Below are 20,977 nucleotides of genomic sequence, written 5' to 3'. Positions count from 1 at the left end.
CAGCTTGAACAGAAAGATTTAAGATATGACATGCACATCTAATATGCAATAAATTTCCATCTAACATGGGATGCAATGAGTCTTTTAATAATGCAACAGCAGAATTATTATTAGATGCATTATCAAAAGTAATAGACATAATTTTATCATTAATATTATATGAACATGCAGTTTGATAAATGATATTTGAAATTTGTTGCCCAGAATGTGGAAAATCAAAAGTACGAAAAGTAAGAATACGTTTATTTAATTGCCAATCATTATCAATATAATGAGCAGTAATGGCAATAAAACAATTACTACCTACAGATGCTGACCAAATATCAGAAGTTAATGAAATTTTTACATTTAAAGTAGAAAGTGTTTCAATTAAACTTTGTTTCATTGCTAAAAAGTTAGTCATAGCTACTCTTCTAAATGTACGCCTACTAGTTCTTTTGTAAGCAGGTTGTAGGTTTAATTGAACATATTCTTCAAAATTAAAAGATTCACATAAACTAAAAGGTAATTCATCCTTAACTATCCATTTTACAAGTGCTTTTCTTTGATTTTCATGATTATATGCAAAATTACCTACAAGTAATCCCCCTTGTATATTAAGGGTACTTTGAGTTTGAGCATGAGAATCATGCATCCTATGACTCTCTTGATGTCTTTTTAAATGCCCTGTTCCCCCACTACTACTACAACTATAAAGTTTGGCACATTTTTTACATTTAGCTTTCCAGACTCCATCAACCATAACTCTATCAAATTCATTCCATACAGCACTAGTTCTCTTACGAGAAGAGGTTTGATCTTCACTCGGTTCACTAGTTCTAGAGGAACTAGGAACATGGGGTTGGGGATTAGTTTCTTCTCCCTCAGAAACAGGAGGAATGCCAAACTGACTTTCCTCAAAAGATGACATATCTAAATTGATGAATTCAAAAAATAAAAACTAACCACAAGGAGGAATTGAGTAGAGGGTCGGAGGGCAGAGGCAGAGCCGAGATTCTGAGCTTCCTCTTGTGCTCTCAACAGGAGTGACCTTCTCTTCTCAACAGGAACCTCCTCTTGTGTAGCACTTGAACACTTGTTAAATGCAAACTAAAAATTAAATTGCTAGAAGAGCACTTTAGAAGAGAGAAATAATAGTAGTAGAGAAGGAGAGAATAGTTGGTTTGGTGTGGTAAGAATGAGGGAGGAAAGGGCTATTTATAGAAGCCCAAAAAATTTTTTCCCAAAATACCCCTCAATTTAGCCGTTTTTGGACTGTTGGGAGGGGTAAAATTGGAATTTTTCCCAAAATAGCCGTTGGAAACGGCTATTTTTCTCCCCCCCTCACCAGACGGGCCGTGCCTGGCACGGCCCGTTTGCGCCCGTTGCGGGCCGTGCCAGGCACGGCCCGTTGCCGTTCCGTGCTGAACGGGCCGGGCCGGGCACGGCCCGTTTAGACCTCGGGCCCGGTGGGCCTGGGCCGGGCCGGCCCGGCACGGCCCGTTGCCCAACTCTTTTTTTTTTGTGCTGAAAACGGGTGCTTCATACAGTGCGGGTACGAATACACCCAATAAAGTCAAAATACAAGACCTCACGGAGTGCCAATGGCAACTCCGCCTCCCCTGCCCAGAGGGCATACCCCGAGTGGTGGGCCACATGGCCAGCCACCCAATCGGCTGCCCCATTGGCCTCCCTGAATACATGTTTGGCCAAAGTGGCCCCTCCCTGACTCATCATCACAATATCGCGAATCAAGGGGTGGTCTATGGTCTCACCCCCCAATCCCCTCTGTATCCATCGGACAACAGTGACCGAGTCCCCCTCCAAAATAATCGAGCTGGCCCGCAGTACTGCCCTCGCATGTCGAAGGCCTGCCCAGGCGGCATGCAACTCTGCTCCAGGCACCGATGTATCGAACAACTGACACCCACCTGCGGCCACTACCCTGGAGTGTGGGCCCCGTATGACAAAGCCTGCACCGCCCCGCATGCCGCCATCCAGAACCGACCCATCGAAGTTGACCTTGAGGAAGCTCAGGGGTGGGGGCTCCCAGGTGAAAAACACCAACTGGGAAGCTGCCGAGGCAGGGGGGAACCCCAGGTGTCCCGAGCTGTCAAAGGTCTATCTGTAGAGAGGCCAGGTCTGATCTCCAAGGCCTGTGCTCTAGCAAGCTCTGCCACAAACCTCGGTGACACCCTGCGCTCACCGAGAGTGCGGGCATTCCTTGCCAGCCAGATCTGAAGCGCTGTGCAAGTAGCTCTAATGCCCTCCTCACGGGTCCGTGAACTGGCTAACCACTGCCGTGTCACCCTGAGAAACTGTAGCCGCTCACTCCGGGCCCCCCGCGGGGTCCCAGCCCACTGCCATGTCGTCCGCGCCCATGTGCACTGGAAGAGCACATGGTCCGCTGACTCCTCAACTCCGCACGTCCCGCACTCAGCAGGGACCCCCCAACCTCGCCTGCTCAGCTCTGCTCTCGTAGGAAGTCGGTTCCAGAACACCTTCCATAGAAAGAGAGCAACCCTCGAATGAAGTCCGGACCTCCAAATCCAGGTGCAGTCCGGCCCCGGCTCATACCCTGACTGAATGGCGCGCGTGATGTCTCTCAACCTGACACTGGCCTGGCTCGAGGTGCCCCACACCCTGACGTCTGGCCCCCCACATCCTGGTAATGGGAGGGATCGGATCCTCGCAGCTAGGTGTACCCCGAACAATAGCCTGAGTCTGGCCTCATCCCATACTGCCCCTCCTGGTACAAAGAGATCGCACACCCGTAATCCCTCAACTGCCTCTGTGTCAAACATAGTTGGCCAGCGGCTCAGGGCCAAGGAGTCCACCCATGAGTCGCTAGCCACCTCAATACTCCGGCCGTCGCCAATCAGAACCCTGATGTGTGCCGATACTGACGGCAGGTGCCTCCCGATCTCACGCCACATGAAGGATGCTCGGCGGCCCCGCTGTGCCACCCCTGAAACCCCTCGGCCATATCTAGCTGCCATCACCTGACTCCAGAGGCCATGTGGCTCTAAGATGAACCGAGCCGCATGCCGGGCAATGAAAGCCTCGCGCCTCTCAATAAGGGACTGCACTCCCAGACCGCCCTCACTAGTGGGGCGGCAGACCTGCTCCCAGGCAACCAGGTGCACTCCGTGACCTCCACCATATGACCCCCACAGGAAATCCCTAAGAAGGCGCTCGATCCTTAACAGGATCGTCTTGGGAACCACTGTGTTGGCCATGAGGTAAACCGGTAGAGATCCCAGCACTGCCCTGACCAGTGTCACTCTCCCCATCATGGATAATGAGGACGCCCTCCATCCCTCCAGCCTGCTCTGGACTCGCTGTACCAACCCGGAGCACTCTGCCACCCGCAGTCGCCGGCCAGTGATAGGCACGCCTAGGTAGGTAAGCATCCCCTCCTGCTCCGGTATCTGGAGGATCCCTCTGATCTCCTGTCTGACTCCGCTCTCTGTGCTGGGGCTGAAGGAGATGGTGGATTTGGAGAAGTTCACTCTCTGTCCGGACGCCGCGCAGTATGCCGCCACCACCCTGCGAAGGACCCGAGCCTCTGTAGTCCGTGCCCTGGCCAAAAGAAGACAGTCGTCAGCAAAAAGTAAATGTGTGATAGGGCGAGCCCCCGTGGCTGGGGTATAGGCCTCCAACTCACGGCTGGCGCACACTCTCTGCAAAGACCGAGATAAGATATCAGCACAAATAATAAACAAGTAAGGGGATAAAGGACATCCCTGCCGTAGCCCTATGGAGGACTCAAAGTAAGGTGACGGTGTGCCGTTGACCAAGATAGAGAACTTTGGCCCCCGAACACACCCCATAACCCAGCCGATCCACTGCCTGGGGAAGCCGTAAGCCTCCAACGCCTGCTGAAGAAAGCTCCACCTGATCCTGTCGTAAGCCCGTTCCATATCCAGCTTGACTGCCATCAGACTGTGTCGCTTCGATGCGCGTCGGAGATCCCACATCATTTCCTGGGCCAGCATAATATTATGAGAAATATTTCTGCCAGCCACAAAGGCCCCCTGCTCCTGGCTAATGATACCAGACAGGAGGGGCTTCATTCTGCCTACCATAATTCTTGCGACAACCTTGTATAGGGTTGTGCACAAGCTGATGGGCCTAAAGTGACAAGGTTTGGCCGCATTTTGGCATTTAGGTATTAGCGTGATGAATGTGGCCTTCCAGTCCTCAGGCGTAGCTGCCTGGGCAAAAAAACACTGGATAGCCTCCACCACCGCTGGTCGGATAATACCCCAATACCGCCGAAAGAAGAACGGGGGGAAACCATCAGGTCCCGGGGCCTTGTCTGCGGCCAAAGCCCATACTGCCTCCTGTACCTCCTGTGCCGACACTGGCCAGGTCAGGAGTACGCTCTCAGAATCACCAATACCCACGTCCACCGTCAGAGGAGGGTCCCCATCACTGGCCGCCTCATCCTCCGTCCACCTGGTATGAAAAAATCGAGCAAGACCTGCCGGATGGCAGGCTCACCCTCCACTCGATGTCCAGACCCAGCTCGCAAGGAGTGGATCATGCTCCTCTGTCTCCGAATAATCGTCGACCGATGAAAGAACCTAGTGTTACGATCACCTTCGCTTACCCACTGCACCCGAGATTTCTGTCGCCAGAAAATCTCATGCTGCCGTAGTAGCGAGTGGTGAGTCGCAAGGAGTCCCCGGAGATCAGCCATGTCGCCCTCCGGAAGCACGCCTCCCAAGTCCTCCTTCCTCTGCAACTCAGCGATCGAAGTCTCAACCCCCTCCAATCGCCGAAAGATATTGCCCACAACCTCACGATTCCACCGGCGAAGGCGCCGTTTAGTCAGCTCAAGTTTGCGTGAGACCCGTTGCATGGCGTCACCATGCACCGGGACCCGCCACGCGTCGCGGACGACATCCCAAGACTGGGGATACGACAGCCAAACCTTCTCAAAGCGGAAGGGGCTGCGATGCGTAGAGCCGGATGATGTGGATAGCAGCAATGGGCAATGGTCCGAGGCTATCCGAGGCAAGTGGCGAACCCGGCCTGTAGGGAATCGGAGGATCCAATCAGGGGTTGCAAGGGCCCTATCTAATCGCTCCCAAACCCTAGCACTGCCCAGCTGATTATTGCACCAGGTAAACTGTGGTCCCGTGAACCCCAAGTCTACCAGGCCGTTCCGCGACACAAAGTCCCGAAACTCTCTCCTATCCACTCGATCCGTAAAAGCCGCGCCCCCCCCGCTTCTCATCCTCACTCTGGATACAGTTGAAATCACCAATAGCTACCGCCGGAATGCCCTGGGCGGTCAGGTTGGTGATCTCCTGCCAGAGGACTCTCCTAGCTCGGTGGTCCGTACTAGCATACACACCACATAGTACCCATGGAGCGACGTCGGGTCGTGATATGATCATAATGACTTGTTGGGAGCAGTTGTGGAAGACATCGACTGTCGCCACACCCCGCCTCCATAAAACCAAGATGCCCCCCGACAGCCCCTGGGAGTCGACTGCATAGGTCTCCCAATCCCTCTCCATGCGTCGTCTCAAACGGCTGAGCCCATCACCAGATAATCGGGTCTCACATAGGAAACAGATCTCCGGACTATGGACTTGTACTAAACGTTTGAAAGTAGACATGAAGGACGGCTTGGCCGCCCCCCTACAGTTCCAAGCAAGTATCATCATGGGTCACAGTCCACATAATCGGCCTCAGACTCATCCTCCCCCAGAGTCGCAGGGCCATCCTCAGGCCCGGCACCCCGGTAATCTCGCCCCTCCTCCTCACCACTAGCTGCGGATACAATCCCCATAACTGCTGCCCTGACGCGCTGCACGGCAGAAGAGTGGTCCGTACCCCCTCCTAATGGTGGAGCCTCAGCCATGCTCCCCTCGGTGTGTGGGATGGGGTGGTCCCCCACCACACACCCACCTGGGGTGGCATCCTCCCGCACTCCCGCAGCCGGGGGGGGTGGGCCAAAGCGGAAGACTCCATCCGGGCCACCCCCAAGGTCCACGAAAGCATCCCACGGTCGCGACTCGCTCGGCACGCCCACCATAGGGTGGTCCTGGCCGTCGGCCTGCAAAAGCCCCAGACCCACCGCCAGCTCCTGGCGTGGTGGGGTAAACTGGAAGGGCCCCACTGGTGCCGCAGGTCCCCCATCCATGGTCAGCTCGTCCCGGGCCAAGGGAGACAGGTCAGCCCGATCCCCCACACCCAAGGCTGGCTGGGCAGAGTCCAGTGGGCCCCCACCAGCCAGATCCTGGGTCGCCGGGGCCTCTGAACCAGCTCCAAGGCCCGGAACTAGCGAGGCCTGCGGCCCCATAGCAGATTGGGCCCGCAGGCCCTGCTGTTCCAAAGGGGGTGCGGCCCACAAACCAGGAGACGCCCCCGCATCGGTGCAGGGCGCACCCGCATCAGCAGGCGCGCACCCGGTGCAGGGCGCGCCCGCTACAGCAGGCGCGGGCCCGATGCAGGCCGCGCCCGCGGTGACAGGCGCGGACCCGGTGCAGGGCGCGTCCACAGGCGACGGCGCGCCTCCTACGCCTGGCGCGCCGATCAAGTGGGCCGGCCCACGGCCACGGCGCCCAGCCCACTGGGCCCGTGCGCGCTGGGCCTGCCCAGTGTTTTGGACGAACAGGCCTGGGCCGCCATGTGGGCCAAGGCCCGCTGGGGGCCTGGGCCTTTTTTGATTCTGGGCTCGATCCACGACCGCCCCGTTGGGCCTAGGGTCGGCCCGCAGGAGGGCCGGGTCAACCGAGACAGCCGGGTCGACCCGCCGGCTTGGCCCCGGTTCGACCGAGTCAGGTCCCGGGTTGCCAGCCAACGGAAACCAGGCGGCCCCTGTTAGGGCGGCCGGGACTGGCCTGTCCCCCCCACTGGCCAGCGGCGACCGGCGGCGCGCGACTTTCGTTGGCTTCTGCCAACCGTCGGTGTCCGCCGGTGACGCCGGCGAAGTCGGATTGACCGCCGGGGGTGGCTCTCGGGTCGATGACGGCCCGGGCCCCTTATCGAGCCCGGTCGTCTCCCCCGGTCGCGGCGAGGGGTTCACCCGTGGAACTCTCCGCCGTGTCGCCACCATCCAAGGGCCGTACACTGGCCCTTGGTTCTCCTCCTCAGTGGCCGGAGGCGTCCGGTCTGTCCCGCCTCCTGGGTCCGCCGTTCCCGAGGTCGGGTCACCCGCAGCTCGGCCAGTCGCCTGAGAACGGCATGCGGCGGCGTCCGCATGATCCATGCGTCCACACCGGGGGCAGATCGCCGGCACATTCTCGAAGACGAAGGGCTGCCAGCGCACCCTCGTCATTCCTTGGATCAGCACCCCTGGCAACAGCGGCGCCGTGGTGTCGATGGCCACCTTTACACGGGCAAAACCCATGGCCCCCCTGTTGCTCTGTGACCTCGTCCACGGCGATCGGCCGGCCCGCCTTAGCCGCAATGTGGAGGATGGTCGAAGTCGACCAATACTCCGGCGGGAGTCGGGGCAGGCGGAGCCAAACGAGCGCCGTCTTCACCGTGTCGGCGTCCGGTTCGAAATCCGGGACCCATGGGCTCATGGCGAGGAGCTGCCCCGCCACCACCCACGGGCCTTCGCTCAGAGCTCGGTCCCGGTCCTCCGTCGACCGGAACCGGAGGGCGAGGTGGTCGTCCGCGAGCGGAACGGCCACCACGTCTTTCAATTTAGCCCGGGCGGCCACATCTTTGGCCACCCACTCCGCCGGGATGCGGCGGCCGAAACTGCGCGCCACCAGTGCGCGCCCTTCCCATTTCAGCCGGGCCGCCGCTATCGGCTCCTCCGGTAGTCGGAGGACGTCCGGGAAGCGGCGGCTCAGCCGCTCCACCTCCGCGGCCGTGGGCCACTGAGTGACCCACGGCCCCGGCCGAGACCAAGCACCGGGCTTGCCTCCACGCCCAGGGTTGGGAAACTTACCCGGTCCTCGAGCCGCTCCCTCCGTCGTCTTCCCCGTCGGCTCCGGCGTCTTCCCCATCGGTGCCTTCCCCTTGCGATCCATGGAGTTACCCCCAAGCCGCCCGAGGATCACCTGAGAAGAGACTTGCCGATCCGGGAAAGCTTGCCGAAATCAAGTATGTAGTGCTTCACACCGCCCCGCCCGCCCGTCGTGAATGTCACACCGGACGGCCAGAGCCTCGTCGGACGCCGATGGTGACGCCGCCGACTAGCCGTTAACACTTTCTCTCTCTATAACTGGAGCTTCTCGCTCTAACAACTTTTTCAATAACAACAAAAAGCGGAATCAAGCTCGATTCGACAAAAACAAACGGTTATGATTAGTATGATACACTGCTACATGGTATATACGGTATAAGATATAATTTCTGGGCTCGATTCGACATCAAGCTCGTTCTTACATGGGCAAGTTTTCTCTTTTGGTACATCAAGGAGGCAATGCCTAAAATAGAATTGTACGGAAAGAGCATCAGCAATTAAGGTGCGGTCCAAGATCGGTGAAATAAGGGTTTGGAATCCAGCATGAAATCTCCATCCAATGCATGTCGCACACCCCAGTCTTAATTTCCTTCATGGTGCATAAGCATGGTCTGGAAAAGGAGAACAACTCCTACATGCATAGTTGACAAACGAGCAAAGACTGGATTTCTATAGTCAGAAGTTGGCTCAGTCACAACAAAACATATTCATTGAGATCTACGTGCTATATATGTGATTCTTTAAATTTGGGATTTAATTTAACCGAATTTACCATTTTTTGGAATCTAACCATAACTTTTCAAAATCAAAATTTGGGAATTGAGCCACTATTGTAGCTCTATAATCGATGATTTAGATAGCCAAGCGGTTCTCTTGTACAAGAAGCAGATGTTTTGGAAGGATAGGTGAGATTTTTTTTAATTATTCTCTCTATTCCTACTTTAGGGCAGAGATCATGATCAAAATCTGTCCCAGTTTAAATGAACTAATGGTTTTTTATAGTTCAAGTCATTGTAGTATGTTTGTGGGTGCATATATCTCGAGTGGTCCAGAGTGGGTTTCTACTTAAATTCAATCAATTCTAGATTCAACAACCAAAACCTTTTATCGATGATCTGAATTATTGGATATGATCCATTGTGCTAAATTAGACTTTTGGATATGCGCCCAAGTTCAATCCTCACATTTGTGACCATGCATCCAAATTTGGTAAAATCGTGATTTTTTCTTTTCTTTGTGACCGATATAGGCTTTCTCCACCCAATTATGAGTTCACCATATGCACTCGAAGTAGCCTCAGGATGGATATTGTGTAATCTAGTTAGATTAATTGTCTGTTGATGATTCTAGTTGAACTAAGCAGGCAATTTTGTGGAAACTTCATCATCATAAAATATATATATATATATTCTGCTATTCATTCTGATCTGGATTTTTTGCCTTTTTTATTTGTTAATTGGAATTAACATATGTGCTGCAACTTCTCTTCCATTCAATGGAAAATTCAGCCAAAATTAGGTTTTCATGTTTGTTTTGACCATGAATTATCTATTTTGTTCCCCTCACCCCTTCATTTTACATCAGTCTCATGTTCCTGAAGGTATAGTGGTCATGGCCGCTAAATGTTGCTACTACTTGGCACTCTTCCATGTCACCTTTTTAAAAGCTTAACCTCTGATAAGGTTAACATTGCTGATATCTGTCTCCATAGTACCTGTTTGATCTACTCCATTACAACCCTCATTTTAGAACCTGCTTCCATCAGTGGGAAGGAGAATAATTACATTTACATTTCTAGTTGAGATCAGTGTCTCATCTTCCATTAAAGACGCCACTGAAGACTTGGCTGTTTCCTCCCAGAGATGCTTCCCACTCAATGGAGGCCATGAGGATCTGAGCCAGCTTCACTGTTATCTCCCTCATTTCTGGACGGTCCAGCGGATCGTCGCTCAAGCACCACATGGAGATGTCTGCCATCTAAAATAGATGATAACAGTGATTTCATCAGCAATTAGAGAGCAAAGACAAACAGTTCAGCATATGCTTCGAGTGCCTATGTAGATTTCCCTGTGATGGCAATATCTTCATCTTAGCCCCATATCAAGCCATATATCAAGGATCCATGACATGAGGAATTTTGAATTCAAAATTTAGAATTTGAAATTTTTTAAATCATGGATCCTTGATATATGGCTCGATATGGGGTTGAGATGAAGATATTGCCAACACTCTGCATGTAATTGCCTATGAGAACAAGACATGACCATGAAAGGCTAACCTTGTATATTTCCTCTGCAGGGTAACTGTCATTGAGATTCCTATCTATAACTGCCTCCAAAGCACTCTCTGGATCATCCTCTTGAAAAATTCCTTTCATCTGATCAGAAAGTTGATGTCAATATATTCTTCTTCCGATTGTTCAGAAATATCGATTTTGTGTATTAGCATGTATTCCAAATCCTACACAAGCTCTAACTTGGAGAAACTTGCAAACTTTAATGGCTACATATGGACTTTACTACAACAAACAACTTACAATTGAGATCAGCGATTTCATGTAGGTAGGTTCCTTATTGTCTCGAAGGAGAGCACGATGACCGGTTATCAGCTCTGCAAGAACTACTCCAAAAGCAAAAACATCGGTTTTGGTGGTCATCTGGAGCTCGCGGACCAACCTGTCCAAAGTTATAAGATGTCACTCACAAACAACTGAAAGAATCAATCACACTACAAGAATTTATATGTTTAGCTACAAAAAAAAAATTGTTGCTAAAAACCAAATTTCATCGCCAGGTTCGTCGCCAATGCCCCGTCGCTAAAGTCATCAATGACAAAAGGATCTGATGCTGAATAAAAATAATTGCATGATCTGTACTAACTCTGGTGGAAGGTAGCCAGGAGTCCCAACCAAACGAGTTGCTATGCAGTCATCTTCCCCACTGCGTTCCACAAACTTTGCCAGCCCAAAGTCTGCAACCTGTAATAATTACTGCGCTTGAGCTTATCATTGCTTGGAAAAATAATCAGCTGGAGATATCTCATGCAGTTGATTCCTACCATAGTCCAAAAGCTGGTAACTCTGTAGGAAGTAGCACAAGGGAATATCTAATCCTAATCTTTTTCCAGTTTGTCGAGTACATAAAAAACTTAGGGAATAACTCAAGTCAGAGGACTGACCTTTGCTCTCAGTCCACCATCCAGCAGGATGTTGCTAGTTTTTATATCGCGATGAACATATCTTGCCTTAGTATGATCATGAATGTACTCGATACCCCTGGCAGCATCCAATGCAATCTGTGCCCTTGCATTCCAAGAGAGAGGCTGATGTCCTGCTTGCAATTTTTGTTATTCTTTGCACCCATAGTTCGATCCGGTTGGATAAATTTAAAAAAGGATGCAAAGAACAGAAATAAAGTCACTCTAAGTGCCTTCAGGCATTACTAGAAAATCATAAAGTTTTGCGATTTCATAGTCTATTTAGTTCTCCAATTAACTAAAACTTTTCATGTTCATTGTTTTCTCTCATCATCTTATTATATTTAGTTCCATTTATTGAGCCTTTCCTTTTTGACAAGGAAACCAATATTGTGTGCATCTACCTACGTAATTGTTTTGCTAACCTTTCAGAAGTGGATCATGAAGATGTTCACTGAGTGAACCGTTCTGAACGTATTCATAAACCAAATAGAGGTTGTCATCGCCTGCTGCATAACCAATTAACTCAACCTGAAAGAAATTTCTTCAGTAGAACTTAAAGAAAAACATCTTCTAGTGGCATTGTAATGAAGAATCAAGCATTCACGTACCACATTTATGTGATGGACTTTGCATAACACCTTCAACTCGGCAAAGAACTCCTTGGACTTGCTCGACTTCATCTTTTTAATCGCGACTTCCTGCCACAGTCGATCGCAATCATGTGTATCATGTACAACTACTGATTTCTGAAACTTGATCCAAGATGGAAATTAAATTCCATTACCTGATTTCCTATCATTCCAAAGTAGACACTCCCATATCCTCCCTCCCCAATCTTTCTAGTTTCATCAAAGTTAGCTGTCGCTCCCTCGACCACTTCCAAGCTAAAGATGACCGGCCTCTCAGACTCGAATGGCTGAACATCTGTCTATAATACTAACTTATTAGAATTCAAGAAAGCGAATTAGCCTAAGAATGGTTGAGATATACGTCCTGAAACAGATCAATAGAAAGATTTAGAATTGTGCATATGAATCGTTATTGGTTGATTTATCTGACCTTCAGCAGTCTTATTGGGAAGGTACTGGCTCTCCAGGGCTGCAATGCTCTTTGCACTCGTGGTCTTGTTCATTTTCTTCTTAAGATCTTCCCTGTTGTGACGATGGATTCGGTTTCTCAAGCAAATGATAATTATTATTCCACTAACTACAAGGAAGGCCATCGACAATGATATGCCTAGAATCACTGCAATCTTCTTTCCTGATTTAGAAGCCGAAAAGGAAAAAAATAGAAAAGAAAAGAGAAAAATATGTTAATATGAAGTATTTGTACTGTGCTGCAGGGATGCAAGCATGCAAGTACAGAAGCATATGCATGTGAATAGCCACAGAAGTTTGTGTACCATAGAGGGATGCAGTTAGTATATACAGGCAAAATAATCTCAAATCAGTATGTCAAAGGGATTTGTAACCAAAAAAAAATTGCTGAATATTTGTGAAGGAACTATATTTAGTGCCCAAGCAAAAGCCAATTTAGATATCATCTCTCCTAGGCTCAAATTTCCATTTAGTTCTTCAACAGTATAGAGATTAGTGTGGCTCTTCTCAAGGTCCAATTTAACTATATAAGATCAAAGTGTATCTCCGAGCATAGTCCATTCAGAAGATATAAACAAGTTACTTTATTGTTTATTTAATCAGAATTATATGGATCAACATTTGAATGCAGCATCACCATGGTTCGAATCCAAATCCTAATCCATATGGGGAGGGTTCCTACTGCTGGGGAAAAACCCGGTTTGCCATGTAAGCAAGATCTTGCTTTTATCTCCTCCTCTCTCTCTCTCTTCCTTTCTCGCGAAGTCTTGAGAGACTAATCACCATATGCTATTCCATACCCATCTCACCTCATTTAATGGATCAAGTTAGAGCTTGCGAAGGGTCGAAGCAAGGGCCAATGTCGCTTAGAATCGAACCCTTGTCCGCTTACTCAAGTAGTAAGTGGTGATACCATGGTATGCCATACCGGTCTGAATCAGACAGTACGAGACGTACCGTACCATACTAATTCGATATAGCCATATATGTGGCGTACCAATACTTAGTATGCTCAAAAAATTTGTACCATATCTATATTGTACTAGTGTGGCATCGGTACGGAGTCCGATACCGAAACAGCGAATTTTGGGTAATACCATTTGAACCAAATTCATTGGTCTATATCTTTCTACTTTGCCATTCAATTCTAGGATCCTAGCAATTGTACAATAACAGGATCGAGATGTGATTTTCTATGAAAATTGGAAAATGCTTGAGGCGCCCTGTCATGCATAAACCAAAAATATATTGAAGTCTTACAGCAGTACCCATGAAAATTTCATGGTTGTCTCAGTTTTGAGCAAGGAAATAGAAAGCAATAGGTGACATCTAGCAATGTTAATGGGGGTCAACAACCTGCTGATTTTTGTACCAGAAAAAAAAACCCTGCTGATTTAACAAAACTGGCCAAAGATATAATATTTGGGTCTCGAAATAGCCCCAATAAGCAATTGGATCGGATTCGTCTCGCAATGAAACCTACAATTTTATTGAATAAGCGAGGATATAATGCCATGCCCAAAATTTTAACGTGATCATATGCAAATACTCACATGTAATACTTTAAAAATTTCTTATTTGATTTCCTTATGTGAATAGAATGAGTAAAAAAAAATCACATTTCTCTTTCCTTCTTAAAAGTAAGAAAGCAACGAAAATTAAGCCATACTTCACCTCATAGTTAAGACAGCGCCTGAATTAGACCAAATGTTTGATAACAAGACAAAACCTAACTAGTACAAAACTATTTTTGTTTACTACTAGATATGCGTGCAGGGTATAACGTGGTTTTGGGTTTGGGTTTGAACTCTGAATTTGATATATAATTTGGATTTGAATATAAATACAAATCTGACCCAATGATAGCCTTAGTGACATCTCTTAGTTTTCACCTATTATCATCTAGCGATACCTTCTCTTTTTCTCTGTTCAAAGAGCATATACCACCTATCAAACTGGAGAAAGTTCCCATAGTCAACTAATCAAGTTTGGGAACAATTCAATCGATGGAAAGATTTGAAAATCTGGAGGGGGGAAAAGGATCCATCAAAAGTTCAGAAAGATTCCAGATAATTAAAAACTATAAATATTTACAGAAACAAAGAACATAAGATTGTTAAAAATATTTAATCATTCATATAGTTGTTTGTGGGAAAAAAAAGCACGAGAGAAAACAGGTGATTATAGCAAACAATAGCAGTTTGAACACCAACTATCGCATCATTAATTTGTAATTTATAAAGAGTTCTCGATCCATGAATATATCCATAGATAATTTAACAATGCTTATTAGCATAATTTTAGAGATTTCATAACAACCTGTATCAGCTCACATTATTTTTCTTTGTTAGGGAGCTAGCTCCTGAATCGGTCAGTATTATTTTTCTTTATTAGCGTGATCTTCTTAGAATGATTTTAGATGTCATAACAACTTACATCAACGAGTATAATTTTTCTTTATTAGCATTATCTTATATCTCCCTATATTATTTTTCTTATGTGGAGTTTATACACGAGTATATATAATTTCTGAGATGTACCGAATATGAAGAAATAAAAAAAAATAAAAATCACTTTCTCTCTCTCTCTCTCTCTCTCTTGTTTTTTTCTTCTGCAAATATTTTAACAACTAGTTTACTAACATCAACCTGGAGAATGATATGGTGGATTAGGTTTACCACTTGATCCCGAGAATAAGCAAGGTAGCTAGACAACTATATATCTCAATTTGTCGTCCGCCTTTGCTTCTGATCAAATAAATGAAGTTTGGAGGTGGCCATGCAAAAATATAGCATGCAGAAGAGGAGGAGCAGCACCTGGTTTTTATACCTTTCCGGCCAGAAGATGTCTGCGGTGAACCGCTGCTTCTCATGGGCACAAAAAGCACCCAACCGGGACTCAGGAAGTCCGGATTCGTCACCATGCTGTTCATCCCCTGTATTGCGCTGGCATCCGATGATAGCAGGTCCGCGATGGTGGTAAGAGTATCTCCATCATGTACGGCATATGACACCAACTCCACCCCGGCGTCCGCCGCCGAGCAGCCGCATGGGAGGTGCACCGTGATCTCGCCTGCCGTCAGATTTGCTCCTCCTCCGACGTCCCATGCAAGCCCGCTGAACTTATTGGTCGTGACGCCATCGGGTGTTTCGTGGTTCTGAACTGTATACTTCGTATCATGGAGGAGGAAGGCAGAGCTGGTGGTGTTGTCTGTCTCCTCGCACACGCATGGGACCTCGACAAGCAAGTCAGCCTCGCCCGTCGGCCGGGCGATGGCCTTCATCAGTGATGCATCAGCCGAGTATTTGGATGCGATCTCCGAGAAAGGCAGCCCTCGGCGGTCGACGTAGAGGTAGGAGCTGCAGATGGGGATGGGGGAGGGGCTGGAGCACCTGATGGGTTTTATGAGGATGGATTTGATTGAGACTACTGCTAGCGAAGGAGCCGCTCCTTTGGAGATATTGGTAGATAGGAGGGAGAGGAGGAAGAACAGGAGCTTGGCCATGGCAAGTTTGGGGAGCAGAAACTCCTAGGATGGAGAAGGAGGGAGGGAGGGATTTCGTTGTGAGACCGATGCCTTCTCTTTGTCTTGTTTGGTTTGGTATTTTGTGTTTGTGACTACGTCGCAGTGCCATCTGGCTACGTGCCGAAGCCGGATAACTCTATTGTAATGAGTTGATGGATACTTAAATAGTTCCAAGGTCTCTGTCACTTTGGGCATGTTCTCCTACGTACACTTTGGTGCGACGGCCGATTGGAGTATCAAGCCAACATTAATGTTACATTCGTCCAGTCTAAGCCAGGTGGATCCTAGAAGATGATGATGCTTGTCTCTTTTGTTGTTGTTTTTCTTCTCATATGCATAGTTTTGTTTTGCTGGAGTCGGCAGCATAATAGTTCGACAAATCGTAGACATTTACAATGGGATTACGGAGTTAAATCATTGAAAAAGAATAGCAGTTCCAGAGCTGTGTAAGTTAGGAAAGCTTGGGTTAGATAGGATTGGGTTGGCTCAGGTTGTCTGTTTTGTTTTCAGTGTGTTGGGTTTGACATTCTTCAGCATGCACATGTTTGGATATTCCTATATCTTGTAAGAATCAGACCTGTTGGCTCACCTAACTTGCATCTTCTAATAATTGCCGAAATTCTAATATGTAGGCTTGTTGATCCGTTGAAAAAAAAAAAGAGTAAATTACAAAAGCCTCTCTAATATTAGGTCTAAATTGTACTTACACCTAATAGTTTGAAAAACTTATGCCTGCCCCTCGAAGGTTTATTTTTATTGAATTTTTTACATGGGTACCCTGATGAATATACGAAATTGCACGAATACCCTCATAAAATTATTATTTATATGTATATCCTTTTTTTTTGTATATATAGTCATACTATTTAACATCGTTAAAAAATAAATGGCTTAAAATTAAAATGACTGAAATATTTTTATGGGTAGATGTGCAAAAAAAAAGTTATAAGGGTATATACGCAAATAGCAACTTTACGAGGATATTCATGTAATTTTTCATATTTAGAAAGGTATACATTCAAAAAATATATTAAAAAATTTAAAACTCGGCTGAAAGTTGCCAAGCCTTTTACGATTTAGTTGGATCAAGAAGTCAAAAAAAGATCGAGTCAAGTTGTCAAATTTTTTTTAAGATCTCGGCTCGGTCAAGTTGGGATATTAGGTGATCATTTTGGTAATGCTATTCTCCAATTGATTTTGATATAATTATTATTATTGAATCTATGACATCCACATATTTTTCATTATTTTTATAAGATTAAAATATATCGAATTAAATTAATTATAGATGCTTAGATTAGTAACATATTTTTTAGTGATTTGTAAATATTAAGTTGTTTTTTTTATTTTTGAGACGAGAATTTCGTAAAAGCAATATAATTTATTCTATTATAAGAGTTAATATTAACATGATTTAATCTTTGTTGTTAATTTTTAATCAATAAATTATTTTTACTGAATTTTTATTATTTTTATTAAATATTTTTTAATGTATACCCTCCTAAATATGTGTGATTACATGAATGCCCTCGCAACGTTGCTATTTGCATATATATATATATATATATATATATATATATATATATATATATATATATATATATCCATATAAAGTCTGTTTTTTTCCATGTCTACCATAGGGTATTTCAGTCATTTTAATATGTAACATACTTAAATGGACTTCCTAGTCCATGAATTCAATAGGAAATTCAGTCTAAATCCCAAATAGGCTTTGACTGGGTTAGGTTGGATAAAAGTTGAAAACCACTCTCCTCTCAATGAGTAGGAAATAGAGTTGGAAAGAACCCGTAGCCAGGCCAATATTACAAATCTCTAATAACCTTACCAACTCTACCATTGGGACCTCCGAATTTTCATCCATGATGAATTGCAGGGAAGGAAATCTCAATTTCAAAGGAAACATGTAAGAAAACATTACCCTTTTTTTTCTGTAATATATGGGGATTGCAAATGCTCAACAACCCTAACATCATATGCTATACGTTACAATCTCCAATCCAACTAAGCCCAGGACTCTTCTGCAAACCTTCATTCATCATCTCATCCCTCAGTTTCCCAACATCCCTCCACTTTTCCTCAGCAGCATATATGTTGGAAAGCATCACCCTGTAAGCAGCCTTGCTTGGATTTATCTCAAGAAGCCTTTGAGCTGCAATCTTCGCCAAATCCAAAGAGCCATGAACACTGCAGCCCCACAACAAAGCACCCCAAATGCCAGAATCCGGCAACATCGGCATCGTCCCTATAAGATCATAAGCCTCTTTCAACTGTCCAACCATAGCAAGCAGCTTCACCATGTACACATAATGCTCCCTCTGCACCTCTAAGCCAAATTCATCTGCCATTCTTCCAAATAACCTCCATCCATCATCCAGGAGCCCAGAATGGCAGCAAGCAAGGAGTGCAGCCGAGAATGTAGCTCCGTCAGGCTTGAATCCTTTGTCCAGCATCTCCTCGAAAACCCGAACAGCCTCGCGCCCAAGCCCATGAGACCCAAGGCATGATATTGCAGTATTATATGCAACCAAATTCTTGCATGGCATCAATTCAAATACCCGAAGTCCTAATTCAGCAAAACCACATTTTGCATAAGTATCAATGAGAGCACATGACACAGCAACGTCTAGCTCCATTCCATGCCGGATTGCATGACCATGAATCTCTTTGCCAGGTGCTATCCCTGAGACAGAAGCACAAGCCGAGAGAACGCCGGCGACCAAGATAGCGTCCGGCCTTTCTCCTGAGCTATTCATTTCTTTGAACAGCGTGAGTGCCTTCTTGCACCTGCCCACCTGTGAGAACCCAGCGATGAGAGCTGACCAGGTAACTAGATCAGCCCGAGATAAACCCCTGAAGATCCGATAGCCGGAATCTAGGCAGCCGCACCTCGAATACATGCTCACGAGCACACTCCTGACATGGGGGCTCGAATCATACCCTCCTTTCAAGCAAATCCCATGAATTCCGCTAGCAAAGAGAAGCGAGCTCCGGTCCCAGAAACATGAAAGCAGCCCAACTAATGAATACCCGTCCGGCCTCTCACCGGCTTCTCGCATTCTATGAAACAATGCAAGTCCCTTCTGCCACAGCCCTTTGTAACCATATCCTGAAATCATCGAATTCCAGAGAACCAAGTCCGGCTCAGGCAATACGTCAAACATGGAGCGGGCATCATCCACAAGGCCTAGTTTGGAGTAGGCACTGATCACGGCGCTGCTGCCTATTGGATCAGCGCCTAGTCCAGAAGAGATCAAGTTACCATGCACCATCTTGGCACATCTGAGATTAGAATTTTCGGAGAAGGAGCGGAGGATGCAGGCGAAGGTATGGCCGTCGGGGCTGGTGCCCGAACGCCGCATTTGAGTGAAGAGAGAGATGATGCGGGAGAAGTCATGGCGCCGGGCATGGGCTCGAATGATGGAATTCCAGAGGCGGACGGTCCTGTGGGTAGTTCGGTCGAAGAGGAGACGGGCAGAGAAGATGTCGTCGTGAGCGGCGTAGGAGCGGAGGAGTTTGGTGGCGAGAGGAGCGTGTGAAGAGAGGCGGGCGGTGATGAGAACGGCGTGGAGCTGCTTGGTCTCGGAAAGGGTCGGACACACAGATAAGGAGTCGAAAATCTCCGGAAGGATTTGAGCTTGCATTCACGGTCTTGCAGCGACTGCCTTCTCTCTCTAAATAGTAAATATGCATGTATGTCAGCATTCGATCCACATGAGAGCCTACACATATAAATTTTTTTTATAAAAAGGTCATACAATAAAACGTTGAGTTTTTTCATTCCTCATCCAATATCTCATCAAATGCAACAAAATTACCTCGATAGCTTGTTGCCGACCTCACCAAAAAGATTAGCTAAAATGTATTATTTGAGTTTGTTAATCCTGTATAAGTATTGAAAATCTACTAAGCGAATAACCGATATAAAACTAAACACATGCCCGCACGGGTCTCGATACTCTTTATTGATCTCTCACCACCCTCTTTCTGTCCATTTTTTTTCTAAAGCAGGTATTCCATATATTACGTATACGAATACATCCAATAAAGTCAAAAAATAAAAGATCACGGAGTGCCTGAGGCAACTTTCCCTCTCTAGCCTACATGGTACTTCCAAAATTGCTGGCTACGTAGGCAGCCACCTAATTCTCAATCCTGTTGGCCTCTCTAAATACATGCTTCGCCTAAAAAGCCTCTCCATCGCTTACCATAACCCAGATGTCTCGAAGCAAGGAGTGATCTAAGCTAGCACTCCTCAGATCCCTCTAAATCCAACTGATCACCGTAGCCGAGTCATCTACCAGGATGTCCCTCCACTTGTTCCTCATCCTCTATCATATTTGAGGGTAACTCGACCATTTTGGTCATGCGAGCATGGCTCAGCTGGCTCTATCATACTTGAAGGTGATTCAGCCACTTTGGTCGGCTGGATTCAGGATGACTTCGGTAGTAGAGGAGGAGACCACCCTCTGCTTCGGAATATTTGGGCTATGATGAGCGATGGAGTGATCTTTTCAGACAAAACATGTCTTTAGAGAGACAAATAGAGCTGCAAACTGGATGGTCTCGTATGTGGCCAGTCACTCCGAAGACGCCTTGTGATTTGAAAAAGAGAAGCTAGGCAGTGCTCCGGAATCTATTATTTTCTGATTTTATGAGATGTAAAAAAAACATAACCCTCTAAGCCGTTCCTATTCACAGTCCTAAACTTGTCAGTGCGTCAGTTGGCGCGCCGAACAGCTGCATCACCCGACTCATCAAACAACCATTTCTGATTATCGTGTCGGTCTTTTTATTTGCTAGAAGGAGCCTTTTGCTGTTTGCAACGGTACAACTGATCGCATCCATAGAGAAGGCAGTGGCATTAGAGTAGTTCCGAAAGAAATTAGGCCTTATTTAACAAAGCTGTTGGCAGTAAAGCTTTCGAAAATAGAGTTTTTTTAGGTAGAGTATTTTTTAATATAAAGCTTTTATAAAAAACTATTTAAAATTTTAATATTTATTTAATAAATAAACTGAGAAAATACTTTTGGTATGACAAAATAACCATAAAGGACATTATATAGTATTTATTATATAAAAGAGCATAGTAAAATATAATATGTATGAATATAGCATAATATTATTATAATATAATATAATATTATTATAATATAGTAATATAATATTGCATGCTATAGCATAATAATAATATAACATAATTTAATGTTATTAACATAA

The 20,977-nt window shown here is 46.4% G+C and overlaps 2 protein-coding genes across 2 annotated transcripts; both read right to left on the bottom strand.

Annotated features, from left to right (window-relative positions):
* Nucleotides 1-9,353: 9,353 nt before the first annotated feature.
* Nucleotides 9,354-17,245, bottom strand: LOC103709353 (lysM domain receptor-like kinase 3). Its single transcript, XM_026805500.4, has 10 exons — nucleotides 15,043-17,245; nucleotides 12,176-12,376; nucleotides 11,901-12,040; nucleotides 11,725-11,814; nucleotides 11,539-11,644; nucleotides 11,096-11,247; nucleotides 10,798-10,895; nucleotides 10,455-10,593; nucleotides 10,197-10,295; nucleotides 9,354-9,895 (listed from the first exon to the last, which is right to left on the bottom strand). The coding sequence occupies exons 1-10, from the start codon at nucleotides 15,716-15,718 to the stop codon at nucleotides 9,731-9,733; spliced, it is 1,866 nt and encodes a 621-aa protein (XP_026661301.4). The 5' UTR covers nucleotides 15,719-17,245; the 3' UTR covers nucleotides 9,354-9,730.
* A 417-nt stretch (nucleotides 17,246-17,662) lies between these two features.
* Nucleotides 17,663-19,467, bottom strand: LOC103709354 (putative pentatricopeptide repeat-containing protein At1g64310). Its single transcript, XM_008794654.6, has one exon. It carries the CDS (start codon nucleotides 19,399-19,401, stop codon nucleotides 17,737-17,739), a length of 1,665 nt encoding a protein of 554 aa, XP_008792876.4. The 5' UTR covers nucleotides 19,402-19,467; the 3' UTR covers nucleotides 17,663-17,736.
* Nucleotides 19,468-20,977: the final 1,510 nt, after the last annotated feature.

Source organism: Phoenix dactylifera, chromosome 9 (assembly GCF_051530095.1).
Source record: "Phoenix dactylifera cultivar Ajwa chromosome 9, Ajwa_hap1_PhDact_Kaust_v1.1, whole genome shotgun sequence".
NCBI lineage: Eukaryota > Viridiplantae > Streptophyta > Magnoliopsida > Arecales > Arecaceae > Phoenix > Phoenix dactylifera.
Note: the sequence above shows the minus strand (reverse complement) of the source record. Positions and strands in the feature narration are given on the sequence as shown.

Bases quoted from the DNA above. Each gene is read 5' to 3' on its own strand.
- LOC103709353 (XM_026805500.4), bottom strand. From the start codon at position 15,718: ATGGCCAAGCTCCTGTTCTTCCTCCTCTCCCTCCTATCTACCAATATC. The intron at 11,645-11,724 runs GTACGTGAATGC...AATTTCTTTCAG, and splicing joins AAGTCCATCACATAAATGTG to GTTGAGTTAATTGGTTATGC. The intron at 10,296-10,454 runs GTAAGTTGTTTG...CTTTCTGATCAG, and splicing joins TGAAATCGCTGATCTCAATT to ATGAAAGGAATTTTTCAAGA.
- LOC103709354 (XM_008794654.6), bottom strand. From the start codon at position 19,401: ATGCAAGCTCAAATCCTTCCGGAGATTTTCGACTCCTTATCTGTGTGT.